General features: G+C 37.1%; 2 protein-coding genes across 4 annotated transcripts in view; one reads left to right on the forward strand and one right to left on the reverse strand.

The window, feature by feature from the left end:
* Positions 1 to 19,999, forward strand: part of cacna2d4a (calcium channel, voltage-dependent, alpha 2/delta subunit 4a) — a 51,188-nt gene that overhangs the window by 3,495 nt on the left and 27,694 nt on the right. Inside the window, exons 8-26 of the mRNA XM_067428217.1 lie at positions 2,202 to 2,352; positions 2,470 to 2,544; positions 2,635 to 2,728; positions 2,807 to 2,916; positions 3,008 to 3,086; positions 4,665 to 4,798; positions 6,181 to 6,258; positions 7,781 to 7,861; positions 8,003 to 8,077; positions 8,663 to 8,749; positions 8,827 to 8,898; positions 9,010 to 9,071; positions 9,165 to 9,232; positions 9,312 to 9,357; positions 9,452 to 9,549; positions 10,272 to 10,365; positions 10,473 to 10,565; positions 11,213 to 11,350; positions 11,453 to 11,514. Coding sequence (XP_067284318.1) covers positions 2,202 to 2,352; positions 2,470 to 2,544; positions 2,635 to 2,728; positions 2,807 to 2,916; positions 3,008 to 3,086; positions 4,665 to 4,798; positions 6,181 to 6,258; positions 7,781 to 7,861; positions 8,003 to 8,077; positions 8,663 to 8,749; positions 8,827 to 8,898; positions 9,010 to 9,071; positions 9,165 to 9,232; positions 9,312 to 9,357; positions 9,452 to 9,549; positions 10,272 to 10,365; positions 10,473 to 10,565; positions 11,213 to 11,350; positions 11,453 to 11,514 — 1,697 coding nt within the window. The remainder of the gene's footprint in view (positions 1 to 2,201; positions 2,353 to 2,469; positions 2,545 to 2,634; positions 2,729 to 2,806; positions 2,917 to 3,007; positions 3,087 to 4,664; positions 4,799 to 6,180; positions 6,259 to 7,780; positions 7,862 to 8,002; positions 8,078 to 8,662; positions 8,750 to 8,826; positions 8,899 to 9,009; positions 9,072 to 9,164; positions 9,233 to 9,311; positions 9,358 to 9,451; positions 9,550 to 10,271; positions 10,366 to 10,472; positions 10,566 to 11,212; positions 11,351 to 11,452; positions 11,515 to 19,999) is intronic.
* lrtm2a (leucine-rich repeats and transmembrane domains 2a) overlaps positions 14,663 to 19,999 on the reverse strand; it is a 31,611-nt gene continuing 26,274 nt past the window's right edge. For all 3 annotated transcript variants that reach the window (XM_067428226.1, XM_067428224.1, XM_067428223.1), the window contains one exon: positions 14,663 to 18,431. In XM_067428226.1, coding sequence (XP_067284327.1) covers positions 17,974 to 18,431 — 458 coding nt within the window. In that variant the 3' untranslated portion in view covers positions 14,663 to 17,973. The remainder of the gene's footprint in view (positions 18,432 to 19,999) is intronic.

Genomic DNA, 19,999 nt, shown 5'->3' on the forward strand with positions numbered 1-19,999 from the left:
GTGTGTGTGTGTGTGTGTGTGTGTGTGTGTGTGTGTGTGTGTGTGTGTGTGTGTGTGTGTGTGTGTGTGTGTGTGTGTGTGGATATACTGTTCAAAACTACAAGTCCAGTTTGGGGTCAGTATTTACTTTTTTGTAATAAATGTATTATTGTATTCAGCAAGAACGCATTAAACTGATCAAAAATGAGTTTAAATTGTTACAAAACATTTTATGTCAAATAAATGCTGTTCTTTGGAACAGTATTTTCCATAAGTACATCAAAAAATTTATCATTTCCATTTTTCCAACACAATTTTATATCTGAAATGTTTCTTGAGCAGCGAATCAGTATATTGGAATGATTTCTGAAGCATCATGAAGTAATGAAGCTTAAAATTCAGCTTTGCCATGACATTTTACAGCATATAAAATAAAATAAAAGTTTATAAATGCTTAATGCTATAAATGCAGTATTGGTGAGCATAAGAGACTTCTTTCAAAGTCATTAAAAAACCCTACAGACCCCAAACTTTTGAACAGCAGTGTACACACACACTTCAACATTAACTAGACAGTGGGACATGTTAATGGCAGCAGAATGTAGTGCAAAAGACTGAACCTAAATGTAGGGGTCCTGTGTATTTAAAAGTTACTTTTTTAAACTTTACAAAACTTAAAAATGTGACTCTCATGACAGGAGTTCAAAACAGTTTTTCTCCTCTCTTAACCGTCAAGGAATCAAGACAACATCAAGATTAAAGATTTAGCCGCATTCCAGGGTCAAGGAGCAGCATGTCTGGTCTCAGTGAAAGACTTTAATTCCTTTCCGTGACTTACTGCTTTAGTACATCTACCCAGTTCCCTTAAACAACTTTTGCCAGGACTAACACTATTACAGCTAATGCACGCAATCTCTTTAGCAGTAATGAATGCAAAGAACTGACCTGGTGTATTGTGATACCTTTCTATATCTGAATAGCTACAGTGATCACTTGCTGTATATATATAATCTGAGTAGTTCTGCCACAATAACCACATAAGCTAATTAAAAATGTGTATACCGGACTATTGCTCTGATAGAGTGATATGTGAGTCTTTAGTTTGCGACTCTCTCACACTTTCTTATTGTGATCTCATTATTTCCTTCTCTCAGAACATTACGCAGATGAGATTTCACACTCTATTATCCGGTTGAGGAATTATTACTGTGAAAGGTCTTGACTGTTTGTCAATGGCTATCTGAGGCTATCAATGGCTAATTTAGTTTTTTGTCTTTATCAGTTTTATTTTTATATATTTTATTTAACATAGTACATAATTTAAGTAATTCAACTTAAAACTTATTTAATTTATTGCCAAGAAAAGATTTCTAATCTTGTTTATGTGTAGGTTTTTCATCCAATTTTACACAGTCAGAAAAAAAGGTACATTGCTGTCACTGGGGCAATAGCCTAAGGTACAAAACCAATAAGGTACTAATAAGTACTAATTCACACTCTTAAAGGATTAGTTCACCCATAAATGAAATTTATTTCATATAAGATTCAATTATAAAGTATAAAATATATTATAAAGATTCAAACGGTCATGAATCAGCGTATTGATTCATGATTTGGATCGCGTGTCAAACTGCCAAACTGCTGAAATCACGTGACATTTGCGATCCGAATCATTGATCAATACGCTGATTCATGACCTTTTGATCTTTATTTGAGGTTTGAAAACCAACGCGGAAGAGAAGACAATGCTGAATAAAATCATAGTTTTTGTTATTTTTGGACCAAAATGTTTATTCGATGCTTCAAGAGATTCTAATTAACCAACTGATGTCACATATGGACTACTTTAATTATGTTTTTATTCCCTTTCTGGACATGGACAGTGTGCATGCACTTATATACGCTGTCGGACTAAATATAAAATATATTAAAATGTGTTGCGAAGATGAACGGAGGTCTTACTGGTGTGGAATGGCATTAGGCTGAGTCATTTTTGGGTGAACTAACCCTTTAAAGTACTGATATGTACCTTTTAAGGTACTAATATGTACCATTTAAGGGTGAGTAAGATACAAAGATGTACCTTTTCACTTTTGTACCTTAGGGTACCGCCCTAGTGACAGCACTGTAACTTTTTTACTGAGAGTGAATATTCAGCTTTGTTTCCATAAATTATTTGTTGAAAATTAAGAGAACGCTTGTGTTTTTTTTCTCTTTCTCAGGTACATCCAGGCAGCCACGTCCCCCAAAGACATCATAATCGTTGTGGACATCAGTGGCAGCATGAAGGGTTTGAGGCTCACTATTGCAAAACACACCATCAACACCATTCTAGACACACTCGGCGAAAACGACTTTGTCAACGTCATTGCAGTAAGAACAGAAATTTCCAGATTAAACCAGACCTGACACTAAACTAGTGGAAAGCATTACCATTTTTATAGTTACCGTATTCTCTTCAATAAAAGTTCATATATTCTCTCTTTCCAGTACAGTGATTATGTCCGGTATGTAGAGCCCTGTTTTAAAGGCACACTGGTTCAGGCCGACCTGGATAACCGTGAGGTAACGTTGCCTGCTTGCACAGAGAAATGAATTTGTTTGCCAGTTGAGATTTTAATATTTGCTGTATTCATGCATTCTAATTCTTTCTAGCACTTCAAACTTTTGGTGGACCAGTTGCAGGTAAAAGGTGAAGGAAAGGTGAAGAAAGCCATGAAAGAGTCCTTCAAGATTCTGAATGAGGTGAGTGTGTGTTAGTTTTTGAGGGATGTATATTTATCCATAGAAACATTGGTATATCAAAAGTCTGTGTGTATGTAGGCAGCAGCAGAAGGCAGGGGTAGTTTATGTAACCAGGCAATAATGTTGATTACCGATGGAGCCATGGAGGATTTCCAGAAGGTGTTTGAGGAGTTCAACTGGCCAGACCGTAAGGTACCAAATGCGCACAAACAAACAAAGAGTCGCTATGGATACATGCTTTACCTGTGTGCATAATCTGATAACATAATACGCTATCAAACAGGTGCGCGTGTTCACATATCTAATTGGACGAGAGCTAACATTTGCTGACAATGTCAAATGGATTGCCTGCAACAATAAAGGTGAGATCTATTGCAATAAAAGCAGAGCATTGTGGGAAACGACCTGAGCTAGTGAGTTCTATTATTTGTACAGATAATGTGCAATGTGCACACTTTGTACAGTATTTATAATAAATTGCATTATTTATAATGCAATTTATAATTGTTTGTGAGCACAAAGGTTTCATTTGTTATGGAATTTTTTAAAAATCACATTACTGTATAGTTATCTTTTAGTATTATTATAGTTCTATTTATATATAATTATAGTATTTATTATTTTTTAATAACTTCTATTTTAATATTTTTAAGTTTACATTTACATTTTTGTAATTTTGTTGCATGTTTTTGTCATTTATATATATATATATATATATATATATATATATATATATATATATATATATATATATATATATATATATATATATATATATATATATATATATTTGTGTTGTATTTCTAGCTTTGATTCATTTCATTATAGTTTTTAGTATTTTAGTACTTTAACTAATTTGAGTTATTTGGCAAGACAACATTTTCATTTAAGTTTAATTTAAGTAAAGTTTAAGTTTTTCATCTAATATTTCAATTTTACTTAATATCAATTTATAACACTGTTACTGATAAATACTGATAATTTTTTTAGCATTTGTTAATAATAACAACACTAATGACAAAACAGTTTCAAGCCATTGAAATATGTTAGACCTAATCAAAATTATATTAACAATAGAACTTTTTCAGTTTGTTTCTGCCTTATATTAATAAATTGTTGTTAGTGGTTTGCATATGTATATTTAATTTCTGTGTGTATTTTAATACTTGCATACATAAATACACACACACACACATATATATATATATATATATATATATATATATATATATATATATATATATATATATATATATATATATATATATATATATATATATATATATTAAATTTGATTAGTATTTAATCAAAATTATATTAGAATGTGGCGTGGAAAGCATGGAGATATCAAGCATTTTTATAATTGTGATTTTCAAGCTCGGAATATGCAGAAGAAAAAAAATGTAAATAATTTTTTTACAATTGTTTTAAAGCTTTACAGAAAATGCATGTGTCTACATTATAAGAGTCATCAGTTATCAGAAGTTATCGTGTCCAAGTAATTTAATAAATAATATATATAGTAATTAAATAAATTATATAAGCAATTTAATAAATAATATATATAGTAATTAAATAAATTATATAAGTAATTTAATAAATAATATATATAGTAATTAATTAAATTAAACAAGTAATTTAATTACTGGTCGGTTATCAGAGGTTATCGTGTCCAAGTAATTTAATAAATTATAATGTAATGTATGTAACCCTTCCTTTTCTGTAAAGCTTTAAAACGATTGTAAAACATTTATTAATTTTTTTCTGCATATTCCGAGCTTGAAAATCACAATTTTAAAAATGCTTGATATCTCCATGCTTTCCATGGCACATTCTAATATAATTTTGATTAAATACTGTGACAGCTATGCCCTCTGCTGTTAACTAAATAAATAAATCATATTTTCACATTACCAATGTTTTTGTGTGCTTGTAATTAGGTTACTACACCCATATCTCTACTCTGGCGGATGTACAGGAGAATGTGATGGAATATCTTCATGTGCTGAGCAGGCCAATGGTCATCAACCATGATCATGACATCATCTGGACAGAGGCTTACATGGACAGTGTGGTGAGCTGCTTACCTTTTCTTGTTCACTCTTTTTTTTTGTTCAAAAGTCAGTACTGTACACAAAAGGTGATCTTGCATATTGTCCCAAACCTTCATGACTGATCATTTTTGTCTTCGTTATACTTGAACCTCTCATTTTGTGATTTCATTATCTGATTCCGAATGTGATCTTGCTATGTCTGTTACTTCATTATGTCTGTCATAATTTCCTGTCACCCCATTTCAGCTACCCAATACAGCTGAGGTAAATTATTTCGTTCTCCGCAGTAGATCGAAATATATCCTGTTACAGTAGTTCATGTGTTCTTGCAGTTTAGAGTTCGTAGCTTCTCTTTAAGATTTATTCTAGTTTAGTTAGATCTCTGTAAAGTTTTTTTATTTAATCAAGGTCCTCATCAAATGTCTGATAGTTTGTAGTGCTAAAGCAACAGGAATTCAGGTCTATATGTGATTGTGCTGTTTTGTTAATTTGTCATGAATGTAATTTGTCTTTCCTAAAGACAAGTGTATTAATGGATGATTACCAAGTATTATATTTAATATTATACAGAGGCAAAATAGCTTACAAAGGAGCTACAGACACATTTTCTTCATTGATTATGAGCATTTAAATATTATACATTACATGGAGCCAAGAGGGCCAATTTGAATGTGGAAGATATGAATTCTTTGATTTTTCTTTGAATGACTCTAGATGCCATGGAAATTATGCAATATAGACAGTAACTACACGCCTGTTCAAAACTGAGTTATGATTGAAATCTGAGATCTGTCCTGTGAAAGATAAGTTTGGTCAGCTGTGCTCAGATTTAAAGAGAAAAAGGTGGGGAAACTGATATCAATTCATTCGAAAACTCTGAAGCCATTTTTCTCATTTTCATTGTTGGCGTAGTTCCTGTATTGTGGGTTAAACTTTATTTTGGGTGACTCTTTATTAGTTGCTGATGTATTAGTTTAATTTTGTATTAGATTTATTAGTTGCTGATTAATGAATGGTTTAGTTCTTCATAAGTCAAACATTAACTCAATATTATGTGTATTGGTTAAAGGGATAGTTCACCCAAAAAATAAAATTACCCCATGATTTACTCACCCTCAAGCCAAGTTAAGATTAGCCAGGAAATTTTTAAAATACCTCGGATTGTATTCGTCTGAAAGAAGAATGTCATATACACCTAGGATGGCTTGAGGGTGAGTAAATTACAGGATCATTTAAATTTTTGTGTTAACTATCCCTTTAAGCATAAATTATTGCATATTATTTTGCCTTTGCAAGGTAGAACAATAAGGAACTTATTTCACCTACCAGTGAAGCACCTGCTCTTAATGGAAGTATCCTATGGTCTCGTTCAGGGTTCTGTCCACTCTCTCTCGTCTTTCAGCTTTTTAACACACAGGCTGAGAGTTTGCTGTTGATGACCTCTGTGGCTATGCCTGTGTTCAGCAAGAAAGAAGAAACAGTGAGTTACTCTCTCAGAAATGACTCCAATGCCTAATATAAGGGAAAGTGTGGCTCTACAAAAAGAGTCTGGACAGAAACATCTCTTTCATTCAGTTTGTCATGCAATTAAAGGGGTAGGTCACCCAAAAATTAACATGTTATGTTTATCTGCTTACCCCCAGGTATGTTTGTTTCTTCAGTATAACACAAATTAAGATTTTTAACTCCAACCGTTGCTCGTATAATGCATGTCAATGGGATGGCATCTAATTATAATTATCCTGGCAGATAAAAATCAAATTTTCATTTTTGGGTGAACTATCCCTTTAAGTCTCATTCAACAAAAATAAATAACGTTACATAATTAAAATTATTTAAGGATCTTTTTTAGGTTGTTACTGTTGTTGTCATGATAAAAGCCCAGCCCTTAATAAAGAAAAGATAAAGAATAAATCATGTTTTTTGTTTTTGAACGAATCAGTTGACTGTCTGAATTATTAAAAATGTACTCATAAACCGTAAAAAAATTATGTACAAAAAATGTAGTCCTACTCATAACACTGAGGGGGGAAAAATGCAGTTTGTCGCCTCCTCCTGGCTAAAAGCTGTAAATTGCAGAAGAGGCTGTGCGAAGTTTAGCGTTTCAAATTTAGTTCTAATTTCTGTTACTCAACTATTTTTTAAGTTTTTTTTCAGTTATACTACACCAGGAGCTCTCGATATTGGTAAGATAGATAATAAACAATACTGGGAGTTCGTCGTACATTTAAACAGATTAAACTAATCTAACAAACACATTAAATATACACTATTCAACACTCATAACACCTTAAATCCAAATTATTCTGCTGCAATTTGAATATATGACCCGATTTTGTACCTAAAAAGGGTGATGATTTGTCTTCACTCTTCCTCAATAACGGCTTTCCCGCATCACGAGCTCACGACTGATGAAAAACAGCGCGGGAATCCACATAACCAGTGCATAAGACGGTGCTGGAGACAGAACTAATCAATGACTCTGCCCTTCCTCGACACTACAGCAGGGCAAAAGACAGAGAAAGAAGAAAATTCATGGATACGCATTTTATTAGCAATATAATTTCATTACGATTCTACGTGAATCATTAGGAATCTACAAAAATTGCTTTTGAATTCAATTAAAATCTATGAATCATGAAGTGAACAAGTTGCAGCTTCTGGGCAAGGTCTTTTTTGTGCTTTAATATAGGGCTATTTTACTTGAGATGTCTTCAAAGGAGACCAAAGATTAACATAACCGATTGCCATCAAATATGCAGATTGATATCTAATTAGCTCTTTATTTTTACTGCAAATACCATGGTTAAACTGTAGCATAGCAAACCCATAGGTAATTTGTGGTTACCATGGTTGTAGTATAGTTAATTTTCATAAGGGAAATCGTTTTAGACAATTGACAATTTTAGAACATCAGATTAATTCAACTGTTTATTTTAAAATTATAGATTTTTACTGTTGATAATTTTCTGGATGACTTTGCTCTTTGTTTTTATGTGTAGCTGTCTCACGGCATCCTCCTTGGTGTGGTTGGCACTGATGTCCCTTTAAAAGAACTCATGAGATTGGCTCCTCGATACAAGGTGCCTTCATAATGTCATCAGTCCTCCATTCACATTCACATGGCAGACAGCGCCAATGTAGTTGATTGCATACAAAGATTGTTTAAACTTCTGGCTGAATAATAAATATGTGATGTTACTAAATGATTTGTTATTTTTCAGCTGGGAGTTCACGGTTATGCATTTTTAAACACTAATAATGGTTATATACTCTCTCATCCTGACCTTCGACCTCTGGTGAGCTCCACAATATTCCAGAGATTACCTTAAAAGGAACACTCCAACGTTTTTACAAATAGGGCTTATTCAACTACTTTTCTACATTTAGATATGTGGGCAAATGCATTTTTGTTTCAGTGCATGCATTGTTTTATTTTGGCAGGGTCGCCGCTAGCTTAGCTTAGCATAGTGAATGGAATCCTATGTTGCCAGCTAGCATGTCCCAAGTAAAACTGATAAACAAAAAAAAAATAAAAAATGTACAATGAGTATAAATTGCCATGCAGATTAAGACTATGCGATTTCCTAGGCAGATATTGACTTGGGGAAGCACTGCCACTTGGGCGCAGAGAGTACTCGGAACATGCTAGCTGGCAACACAGAATTCCATTCATTATGCTAAGCTAAGCTAGCGGTGACCCTGCCAAACTTAAACAATGCATGCACTGAGACAAAACTGCATTTGCCCACATATATAAATGTAGGATACAATTTGAATAAGCCCTATTTCTAAAAACGTAACGTAAACATAAGAGTTGATTACATTGTGTTATTAGTTTTGTATCACATTAAAGTTGATGATTTCTACATACTTTGTGTTAGTATAAAGATGGTAAGAAGCTGAGGCCAAAGCCTAACTATAACAGTGTGGATCTGTCAGAGGTGGAGTGGGAAGATACAGAATACACAGTGAGTGGAAGAAAACACACACACACTCATGCCATTTTTAGATCAATTGCTTCAAGGTGTTTGTGTTGATCCTGTAGTTAAGAACAGCAATGGTAAAAGGGGAAAGTGGGACAATCTCTTTGGACGTCAGAGCAACAGTAGAAAAAGGAGTGAGTTGATTTGCTTATTATAAGATTACTTTAGTTTGATTTATTCATTTTTATCCCATAATAACCCAGCCGTGACTGTCATACTTACATGCCGACGTCTTGCCTTCTCAGAAGAGAGTCGTCTTCCTGAAAAATGAATATTTTTATACCACCATCAATGAAACTCCATTCAGGTGGGAGTCTAAAACATCCAGACTGTATATTTAAATTCTGCTAAATGTGAGACTTTTGGTTGTGTGTTATAAATTGTGTGTTTTTGTTTTTAGTCTTGGAATTGTACTTACCAATGGTCACGGGAAGAATGTTTTCATAGGAAATGTCTCAGTTGAAGAGGGTAAGCATGTTATAATTATCTTCTTTTTTACTGCTTTTATTTGTACATCCTCTCAGCGGTGTTGTTTTTCTGTCTACAGGCCTACATGACCTAACAGCATCTGATGTCATTATTGCTAATGAATGGTGGGGGTTAGCTAAGGCTAAGAACTACAATAGGCTGTTTTTGACATCTGAAATTATTTGATATTCTCTGATTGAACGTTTTTTGATGTTTTAGGACATACTGCGAGACAGACATCGATCCACATCACCGCAAATTGACACAGTTTCAGGCTGTGATTCGATATCTGACAGGGAAAGAACCAGACCTGGAGTGTGAGTTCGGCCTCTAGGCATTTAGACACTAGACTCGAAGTTTTAACGTAGCATTTGAGACTAACTGGTATCATTATGTTTCTAATTAATAATGAGTAAAAACCAAACATTTTAGCAAAAAGCAGCCAACAAGGTGCTTAAAGGGATAGTTCACCCATAATTGAAAATATTTCTTCATTTAGTCGCGCACAAGTTGTTCCAAATTTCAATTTGTTCTTTGTTCTGCTGAACACAAAGGAAGAATGTTTGTAACCAAGCAGACCCCCCCCCCCACCCCACCCCCCACACACACACACACACACACACACACACACACACACACACAGACCATGGTAGTCGATAGCTGATGAGATCTGCTTGGTTACAAACATTCTTCCAAATATCTTCCTTTGTGTTCAGCAGATCAAAAAAATTCATACATGTTTGGAACGACTTGAGGGTGAGTAAATTATGACAGAATTTTGTTTAAAATGCTCTGTTCAAAACCTAGTGAGCTGCGTGGTATAACAGTAAATTAATACATATTTAATTCTTTATTGAAAAGTTTCGATAATAATTATTTGAAAATAAGTTTCTACTAATTATTGACCCTATTTGTTGCGCATGTGGAGTGTCATCTTTGCAACTTCTCTGTACAGCATAATTATTTTTGTATGCAAGTCAACACAATTTGATCTGAATGATGATATCTGCAGTTTTGTTTTGTTCTGTCTGTTCTTCAGGTGATGAAAGACTCCTGCAGCAGACTATGTTTGACGCAGTGGTCACAGCTCCTATGGAAGCCTACTGGACTGCACTGCTGCTCAACGCCTCCGGGTACAATTTCCCACCCACGCACACACAACGTCAAAGACAAGTTTCATTATTGAAATACGTGCTCGATCTTGATCTTTCTCATTCTTTTGCACGCCTCCATTGTGCAGCATTGATGCGGGAGTGGAGACGGCGTTCCTGGGCACACGCTCAGGCCTCACGAGGATGATGAGATATGTTGGCGTAGAGAAACGTGTGGCGAAGTGAGTGCCTTTTATCAAGAGCTCCGCATCACGACTCAACCGCATAGACCACAACTGCATAGCAATAGGATTTCTTAAAGGGATAGTTCACCCAAAAATGTAAATTCTGTCATCATTCAATCACCCTCAAGTTGTTCCAATTCCAAACCTGTATGAATTAATTTCTTTAAAACACAAAAGAAGATATTTTGAAGAATGTGGGTAAACAAACAGTCGAAGGATGACCTATCCCTTTAAATAGGGTGACCGTATTTTGATTACCGAAAACCAGGAAACTCTAGCCAGCTATGAGATACTCAAAGTTTACTCAAATGTACCTTATTCATTTCAAACTATTAAAGTATGCCCCCTCTGTATGGATAGAAAATTGTTATATTACAAAATACTTTTTATAACCAAAAAGTCTATGTCCTGGGAAAAAAGGACGTTTGGTCACCCTAACTTTAAGGCCATCCATTCCCACAGTGCATCATATAACTTTTATCAGTATGCACTCTAAAATACACTCAACATTGGGAAGGTAAAGAGGAACAGGCAGTACCACGTGAAAAACTGAATGTGGAATATAGAATGTAGTGTTATATAATCAACGTACATAAGTTTATATACAATAAGATATAAATCTCTTTTTGGTGGTTTCTTTGCAGAAATTTCTTAACTCCATCCGATAAGGACAGTATTTTTACTCTAGACCATTTCCCCATTTGGTATCGGCGTGCCGCAGAGAATCCAGCTGGACGCTTTTTGTACTACGTTCCTACAGAGGACAACACAAAAGGTAGTCCGTCTGCACACTGCAGTACATATCAAAAGACTATTGAGACTTTCCACCCTAATGAGTGTATTGTACTCAGTATTTGTTTTTCTTTCCCTGCAGTGGATGGCAGGTTTGTGGTTGCGGTCACGTCTGTTGCAGTCTCTGTGAACAAAAAAACAGCAGTTGCTGGAGGTATGATCTTCCCTGGTTATTAATCTTTTTTTTTCTGTGCTGATGAAAAGTCGCCCTTCAAGTTGCTATTATCTTTGTCCATTTTAAGTATGTGAGTGAGCAAATGTGCCCATGTTTGGAGTTCACCTCCACTTGAACATCTCTTTTCCTCAACACGACCTTAGCTTGAACTATTTTCTCTGTACTCATGCAGACACACATAATTCATTACTTGTATTGTATTAATGCATTCTTAAAAAGGAAAAGAAACAACAGGACAGGAAGTCACTAGACAAGGATTTGGGATATGTTATCTGCTAGCATTCTTTTAAATAGCATTTGCTCTGAAAATCTACCCAGTCATCCGAAAAGCCCTCAAACATAGTCACAGGCAAAGCTATCGTCTACTGTTATAATGTTTTCCTTGTTTTGTTTTTAAAATATATTTATGTATTTATTTGTAAACAATGTAAGCCTATTATTTTGAATGGCAGTCAATGGAAATACAGGGAGTGCAGAATTATTCGGCAAGTTGTATTTTTGAGGATTAATTTTATTATTGAACAACAACAGTGTTCTCAATGAACACAAAAAACTCATTAATATCAAAGCTGAATATTTTTGGAAGTTTTTAATTTTTAGTTTTAGCTATTTTAGGGGGATATCTGTGTGTGCAGGTGACTTTTACTGTGCATAATTATTAGGCAACTTAACAAAAAACAAATTTATACCCATTTCAATTATTTCTTTTTACCAGTGAAACCAATATAACATCTCAATATTCACAAATATACATTTCTGACATTCAAAAACCAAACAAAAACAAATCAGTGACCAATATCAATATTTTCATCCCAAATCAGTGACCAACTCCTTGAGGAGTTGCTAGGCAACGTGGGGGAGAGGACGCTGGCGTCGTCTGTTCGCCGCTTCTCCACCCACAAATGATCATGTTAATGTACTATTAGATTTAGATTTTATTTTATTTCCTTATGTTTGTGACTAGTCTAACAGTCAGAGCTACAATTGGGGCTGTTGCTGATTGCTGGCAGCCACTGAGAGGACGTTGTTCCTCGTTTCGCCGTTTTCCACCGCTTCTAATGTTTACGTTTGAATTGCGGCGGTTGGTTGGTTCTGGTTTGGTGGACATTTGGTCTTTCTCGCCGCGACTGCTCACTGGTGGTCTCCCTTGGGCTTAAGCTGCATGGTGGCTGAAGTTTGCACCGGGCTAGCGTCATCTGGGCCATCGTAATCGGCGTCCGGCATGATGTTGGGATGTTCCGCTTCTCGGCTGCGCCGCTGTTCCGTCCTGCATTGCGGCCGTGGAGCGGCTTGGACTTCTGCGCCGACCCCGGTGTGTCCACAGAAGTGCCCGAAAAAATGTTCTGCCTCCTGCATGGTGCTGCGGCGATCCCCATCGTTTGAATCGTCATGAAGACCCATCATCTGGTCTTCAGCTGTCCTGCCTCGGCGATGTCATCGGGACACTGCCGCTGGGAGAAATCTGAAACATGGAGTGGCCCACAGTGTGCTGCGGAGCTAACAGAGACTTCCACCATCAGCTGTTTTCTGTTCACCATCAGCTCTGTTTCTGTTCACCATCAGCTCTGTTTTCTGTTCTGTTTTCTGTGTTGGTTGATTGTTTGTAGTATTTTATATTTTTACTTGTAATTCATTTTTTGTTGTTATCCCCCCCCCTTTGTTGCACTTTGAGATTCTTCGGAATGAAAAGTGCATTATAAATAAAATCTATTATTATTATTATTATTATATAGCCACCTTTCTTTGCAAGGACACTCAAAAGCCTGCCATCCATGGATTCTGTCAGTGTTTTGATCTGTTCACCATCAACATTGCGTGCAGCAGCAACCACAGCCTCCCAGACACTGTTCAGAGAGGTGTACTGTTTTCCCTCCTTGTAAATCGCACATTTGATGATGGACCACAGGTTCTCAATGGGGTTCAGATCAGGTGAACAAGGAGGCCATATCATTAGATTTTCTTCTTTTATACCCTTTCTTGCCAGCCACGCTGTGGAGTACTTGGACGCATGAAAATCATGTTTTTCTTGAAGGATGCAGACTTCTTCCTGTACCACTGCTTGAAGAAGGTGTCTTCCAGAAACTGGCAGTAGGACTGGGAGTTGAGCTTGACTCCATCCTCAACCCGAAAAGGCCCCACAAGCTCATCTTTGATGATACCAGCCCAAACCGGTACTCCACCTCCACCTTGCTGCCGTCTGAGTCGGACTGGAGCTCTCTGCCCTTTACCAATCCAGCCACGGGCCCATCCATCTGGCCCATCAAGACACACTCTCATTTCATCAGTCCATAAAATCATAGAAAAATCAGTCTTGAGATATTTCTTGGCCCAGTCTTGACGTTTCAGCTTGTGTGTCTTGTTCAGTGGTGGTCGACTTTCTGCCTTTCTTACCTTGGCCACGTCTCTGAGTATTGCACACCGTGTGCTTTTGGGCACTCCAGTGATGTTGCAGCTCTGAAATATGGCCAAACTGGTGGCAAGTGGCATCTTGGCAGCTGCACGCATGACTTTTCTCAGTTCACGGGCAGTTATTTTGCGCCTTGGTTTTTCCACACGCTTCTTGCGACCCTGTTGACTATTTTGAGTGAAACGCTTGATTGTTCGATGATCACGCTTCAGAAGCTTGGCTATTTTAAGACTGCTGTATCCCTCTGCAATATATCTCACTATTTTTGACTTTTCTGAGCCTGTCAAGTCCTTCTTTTGACCCATTTTGCCAAAGGAAAGGAAGTTGCCTAATAATTATGCACACCTGATATAGGGTGTTGATGTCATTAGACCACACCCCTTCTCATTACAGAGATGCACATCACCTAATATGCTTAATTGGTAGTAGGCTTTCCAGCCTATACAGCTTGGAGTAAGACAACATGCATAACGAGGATGATGTGGTCAAAATACTCATTTGCCTAATAATTCTGCACTCCCTGTATTTTATGCCACCATAATGGTGTAGTTACAGTATCTACCAGAAGGGGCTAACTGTGCAATGCTAAATCAGCCGACGCTTGACCTCCTTCATTTATCCATCCATTTCAGATTTTTAATCTGGAATTCTCTCCATTTTGTGTGAATCTTACTTTGAGCAAACTGTGTGTGTGTTCTTGCTGAAATGCACACCTCAACATTTACGGAAATACATTCTTTATTCATTTTTAACACAGAATTATATCACAGGTCACAAATCATATTTCAAACTGATTTTTATCAAGCGAAAATATAAAGAAGGATCTCATATCAGTCTTAGAAAAAAGGTCAAGTGAAGAAAGGGTCACATCAATAAGCTATAAGATATTAAACCAGAACTTCATAAAGATCTTGAAGATGCTTTTAGCTCAGTCAAATGGGCAAATCCTTTCCTTTCATCCATCCAATGGGATTTACAAAGCTTTTATTTATCAAGGGTGTGTAGTGAAGTGTGTGTGTGTGTGGTGTCCCTAATCTTATATGTAAGGCCAGGACAAAGAGTAAACCCACCCCAGCTGAGTCACTGCTCATTTATAAACCGCCCTTCATATTCACGGACATATTTGCTGACAGTCAGTAAACAAGCATGTGCTCACTTTTGAGATTATTCGCAATAAGTGCAATTTGGCAGGACAAATATTAGTCCACCAGTGGCAAAAGTGCTTTTGTCTTCTTTTTTTCTCATAACAGAGGATACAGGGTATGTGTTTTGTCGCCCCGTGCAAAGTACAGGCCCATGACACATGCTGAGCTAAATGAATAGTTATGAAAAGTGAGACCTCAACTATTAGGCAAAACTCCTCTTATTAATAATTCATGAGTTCTCTGATGGAGATTTTTTCAGAGTTCCTCTACCAATGGGAGTTTGCACAGAAAACACAGGGAAAAGTATACTCAATTTTTGCAATCAAGTTATGGTTCATAAATAATTTGTAAGACAGATTAAAATATATACATATATTCAACACACTTTTGAATAAATGTATATCTGTACTTATATATACTCAGCATATGCTTGCAAATATCATTGAACACAGACAAAAGTCAGAGATGCTTAACTGCGGGTGTGGGTATTCACACACAAATTGGTTGTACTTTGATTTACATGTTGTTTTTTGGGGGTTTTTTTGCCAGCAACCTTACCAGTAATTTGCATCGGTAATGAATAGTGTGTGGGAAAGATCGTTGCTATAGTTACGGTGGAAGTGCATCTCCTAAATCCAGATGAGGTGGTGTGAAATTTGCTCCACACCCTTGTGCCTACTGCACATCCTTCCTATAGATGGCAGCATTGTGCAAAACACCTAATAAGGACGTTACTCTTGACATTATTAGCAACATAATCCTCTGTCAATAATACTGGAATATGGAGGGAAATATGCCGGTTCACATTAACAGTGTGCATCTAGATTCTGACAGTCTTTCATTGCTGAGGCTGATTGCGGTAGAAAAGCTTATATTATAGCCGTGGGCTTCTGAAAGTCCAAGTCAAATTTATCTGAATTGTTAAGTCTAAACAACTTCTGTCCTTAAAGAAAAGCGGATTATGCAAATTGGTCCACAAGCAGAAAATTGATCACACAGACGCAATCGATTCTCCTCCATAGCCAGCCCAAGAGAAAATATCAGACTAAATCAGCTATGACATCCTAGTCCAGAATTAAACAAAAGATCAACAAAGACATTGATTTATATTGCACAGAAAAGTCTATCTTAATAAAGGTAATGTTTATTTCCTTCTCATCTATTGTCTTTCTGTTTTTGTTAAGAGGGTAGCTGTCCTGTAGGGCCACTGTGCTTCTTTAGCCACCAAGGTGTAATTAACAGTTCCAATAGTCACAATCTGCCACCCTCCACTAACATTAACAGAGTCCTCAGCCTGCTCTACATTAGCACTTCACAATACTTCAAGACACTTCACGATAGACACCAGGGCTGGATTTTTCTAGTCTTACAAAAAACACGTCTGTCCTCTAGAGATGAACATGGGGAAACAACAAACCATAAACAAACAAAACAATGTTATTAACACAAATTATCACACCATACAAAGGACAAACCCCACACTTAAAAACATAAAACTGAGGTCACGTCACATTGTATATATTATAGCTGATAAATAAAGTGGGAATATTTCAAATATATGATATGTGGGGGTTATGATGATGTTCAGTTCACACTAGGGTAGGGTGGTGGGATACAATTAAGGTTGGTATTGGTATGTGTATTGGGGTTTAATTTTGGGGTTTGGGATAAGAGTTGAAGGTTTCGGGTACGTTTTTTGGATTAGTGATGATGGGATGATTAGAGTTGGGGGTCATATTAGGGATGGAGGGCAATGGTAAAGGTAGGGATTAGTTTTTATGGTTTAGAGTTTGGGGTTTAGATTAGCATTAAGAGACTTTGGGTTAGGATTAGTGATGGAGGGTAATGTTAAGGATTATTGTTGGAGGTTTAGGGTTAAAGTTGGAGGTTCAGATTAGTGATGGAGGGTAATGGTAAGGGTAGGGATTAGTGCTGGTGGTTTAGGGTTAGGGTTGAAGGTTCAGATTAGTGATGGAGGATTATGGTAAGGTAGGGGGTTAGGATTGGTGATGGATGTTTAGGGTTGGGGGTTCAGATTAATGATGGAGGTTTATGGTGAGGGTAAGGATAAGGATTTGTGTTGTAGGTTAACTACACCATGTCTACACTGATGCTGCAACGGCTTGAGGCTGTCTACACTGGAAACTTCAAAGTGAACGTTCCAAATCAATTTGTCCTTTTGTCGGAAGCATAGCAAGCGCATGTGTAGTACACCAGAAATCGGGGCATCATTTATGGTCTGTGACTCGGTGCAATGCATTCACATAGCGGGTCGATTATAATGGGTGTTATTGACATTTGGTGTAATGTGCCACTTTCACGTGCCACACGGTGTAGAACACAGTGTTTGAGGTGATTGTTGGATTAGTGATGGAGGTGTATGGTAAGGATTAGGATTGAATGGTTAGGGTTAGAGTTTTGGGTTTGGATTAGTGTTGGGAGGGTTGGGATTGGAGTTAAAGGTTGGGGTTGGGATTAGTGTTATGGATTGTAGGTTTGGATTGATAGCTAGGTTGCTACAGAGGCGAATGCTAATGACAGCACGTGATCCTCTAGAAAAATCAGGGTTCAGAACTGAACAGTTGCATCCACACCTCCTCTGCTGAGATCCTCTCAACATTGGAGGAGGGTGGGGGAGTTCTAAAGTGCTGAGTGGTCCCTCTTGTCCTGGGGCAAATAGGTCAAAGGTCATAGGCCAAAGTTTAGAGATTGATTAAAGTATAAGTCTGAGAGTCAGAGAGGGTCTCAGGAAGGACAGAGAAACAGGAAACAGGGATTATGAATCCTCCGCTGGGCAGCTAAATGATCATCAAATGTGCAGCTCAACCATAAAGGATTCTTTATATTTGTGGCTGACCTCTGAACTCTGAACCTCACCCCATTGCCCTATGCAACTGATGAGATCTGTTTCTCCTCCGAGTCGCCTTCTGCCTCTGCGTCACCCATCAATGGCTGCCTCTTCTTTAGCTCTCGCTGGTATTTTGCCATTAGAGAGGCATAAATACAGCCGTATGCTGCGGCAGCCACCATCATAATACACACGATTCCACAGACCACACCAGCGATCACCACTGTACCGATCGCTCTGCGAACACTGACCGGCCGATAGCGCTGCTTTACACAGTCTGGTAGCTCCGCCTCCGTACGCACCACTGCACCTTCGGACGTTGGAGTGGCTGTCCCTCGAAAACATGGTGGAGATCCACCTTTCATGCTCCCAGCCCCGCCCCCATTCTCATCTTCCAATTGCAGACAGTAGTTGAACATCTCCACAGGAACACCCCTGATGTCACGGCCCCTTAAGTCCTTCGGAAGCGTGCACTCAACGGCATCGACATAACCGCCTATGACAGAAAGCAATAGAGAAAGAGTAATCAAAATTTGATCTGAGGCAAACAATAGTCACCGCTAATGAATTTAAATGGCTGCTTCAAGCCCTCCAAAATAGCACCGCACAGCTAGGAGGGTCAGAAGCCCTCTTCAATTTGCGTGTGTGAATTTGTTTGAGAGAAAGAGCTGTAGCTGGTGTATAATTAATAAGCCTGACATGCATAAAGCGGCTCTGTTCCAAAACCTAGTGATTTGCCACACTGCCTACTGCCCACATAGGCAGCTGCCTTCTAAGGCAGCATGCTAACTGTCATGGAGCCTCATAAGTGACTAATTTAGAGTGCTCTACGTAGGCATAAACTCCACATGCCACACAAATATAATTCTGCACAGGGTAGTTGACTCGCACTTGATTTAAAAATAGCTTGTAATTGGCATCTCACGAATGGTGCTATAATCCAGTGCATATCACACATCTAATGGTGCAATAATCCAATATGCATAAAATACACAGTACACACAAATACTGAATCATATATATATATATATTTTCATCACACTAATTGTGTTAGTTACTTTTTATATAAAGTAATGCGTTACGTTACTTTTGTGTTACTTTTTCTCATCTGAGCTGGGCTTGCTTGTTTGTTTTTCAAATGTAAAGGCCCTTTCTCACCATAAGTGAAATGAATAAGTCTCAGGCTGAGGGAAGAGCAAGTTCACACGTGTACAGTAGAGGGCGCAGCTCAAACAAACCTTTCCGCTGTGCTGCCATTCTGGATTGCAGAAGAATAGGACACAGGAGAAGAAAGTTCAACACTCCTCAGCAATAAAAACAAAAAATGAAACACAAATGTGATGTTTATCTAAAGTCATTTTTGCTCATTAGTATGGTTGAATTAAATCATTCGAAGATCAGCAGTAAAGACAATGGTTAATAAAATATGATGAAATCAAGTTTATTTGTCTAATTTACCATATAAATCATTGCAGGTTTGCATACAATTCTCAGTTTATATTTTACAGTTTTTATTTTTGAAGAATACTGAAACTATTTTTGTGCGAGCGACGAGTAAATGCATTGCTCACATTCAGTCTAATACTACAAAAATGGGAGAATGCATTACTTATTTGGAAAAAGTAACTTAGATATTTTCCTGTACATTTAAAAGTAATGGGCCTCATTCATGAAAAACGAGTAAAACGATTTTTGTAATGTTCAGATTCATGTAAATCTTTTTACTTTTAAAACGTTTGTTGATACGAAAGAAATGTGCACCTGCTACCTAACGTTTAAATGGTGAGTAAAACATTTGAACGGTCTGTTCTTTTAGGCAAACTGATGACACTGCATTTTGATAATATTTCACAAGTGTTTGCCCTTTCTTTTTCTTTATTTAGTAGCTGAGAGTTGAAAACTGTTAAACTTTGGGTAAAACGTAGAGCTCATCACTGTCACAGTAAAGGAGGGGTGAGACAAATACTACACCGACCGGCCATCCTACTTGTTAAACGACTGAACAACAATGGAGAGGTTAATGTTCCTGGTTACTGCATTTGTATATTCAGTACTATTCTTCTT

The sequence above is a fragment of the Pseudorasbora parva genome, chromosome 20, assembly GCF_024679245.1.
Source record: "Pseudorasbora parva isolate DD20220531a chromosome 20, ASM2467924v1, whole genome shotgun sequence".
Taxonomy (NCBI): Eukaryota; Metazoa; Chordata; class Actinopteri; order Cypriniformes; family Gobionidae; genus Pseudorasbora; species Pseudorasbora parva.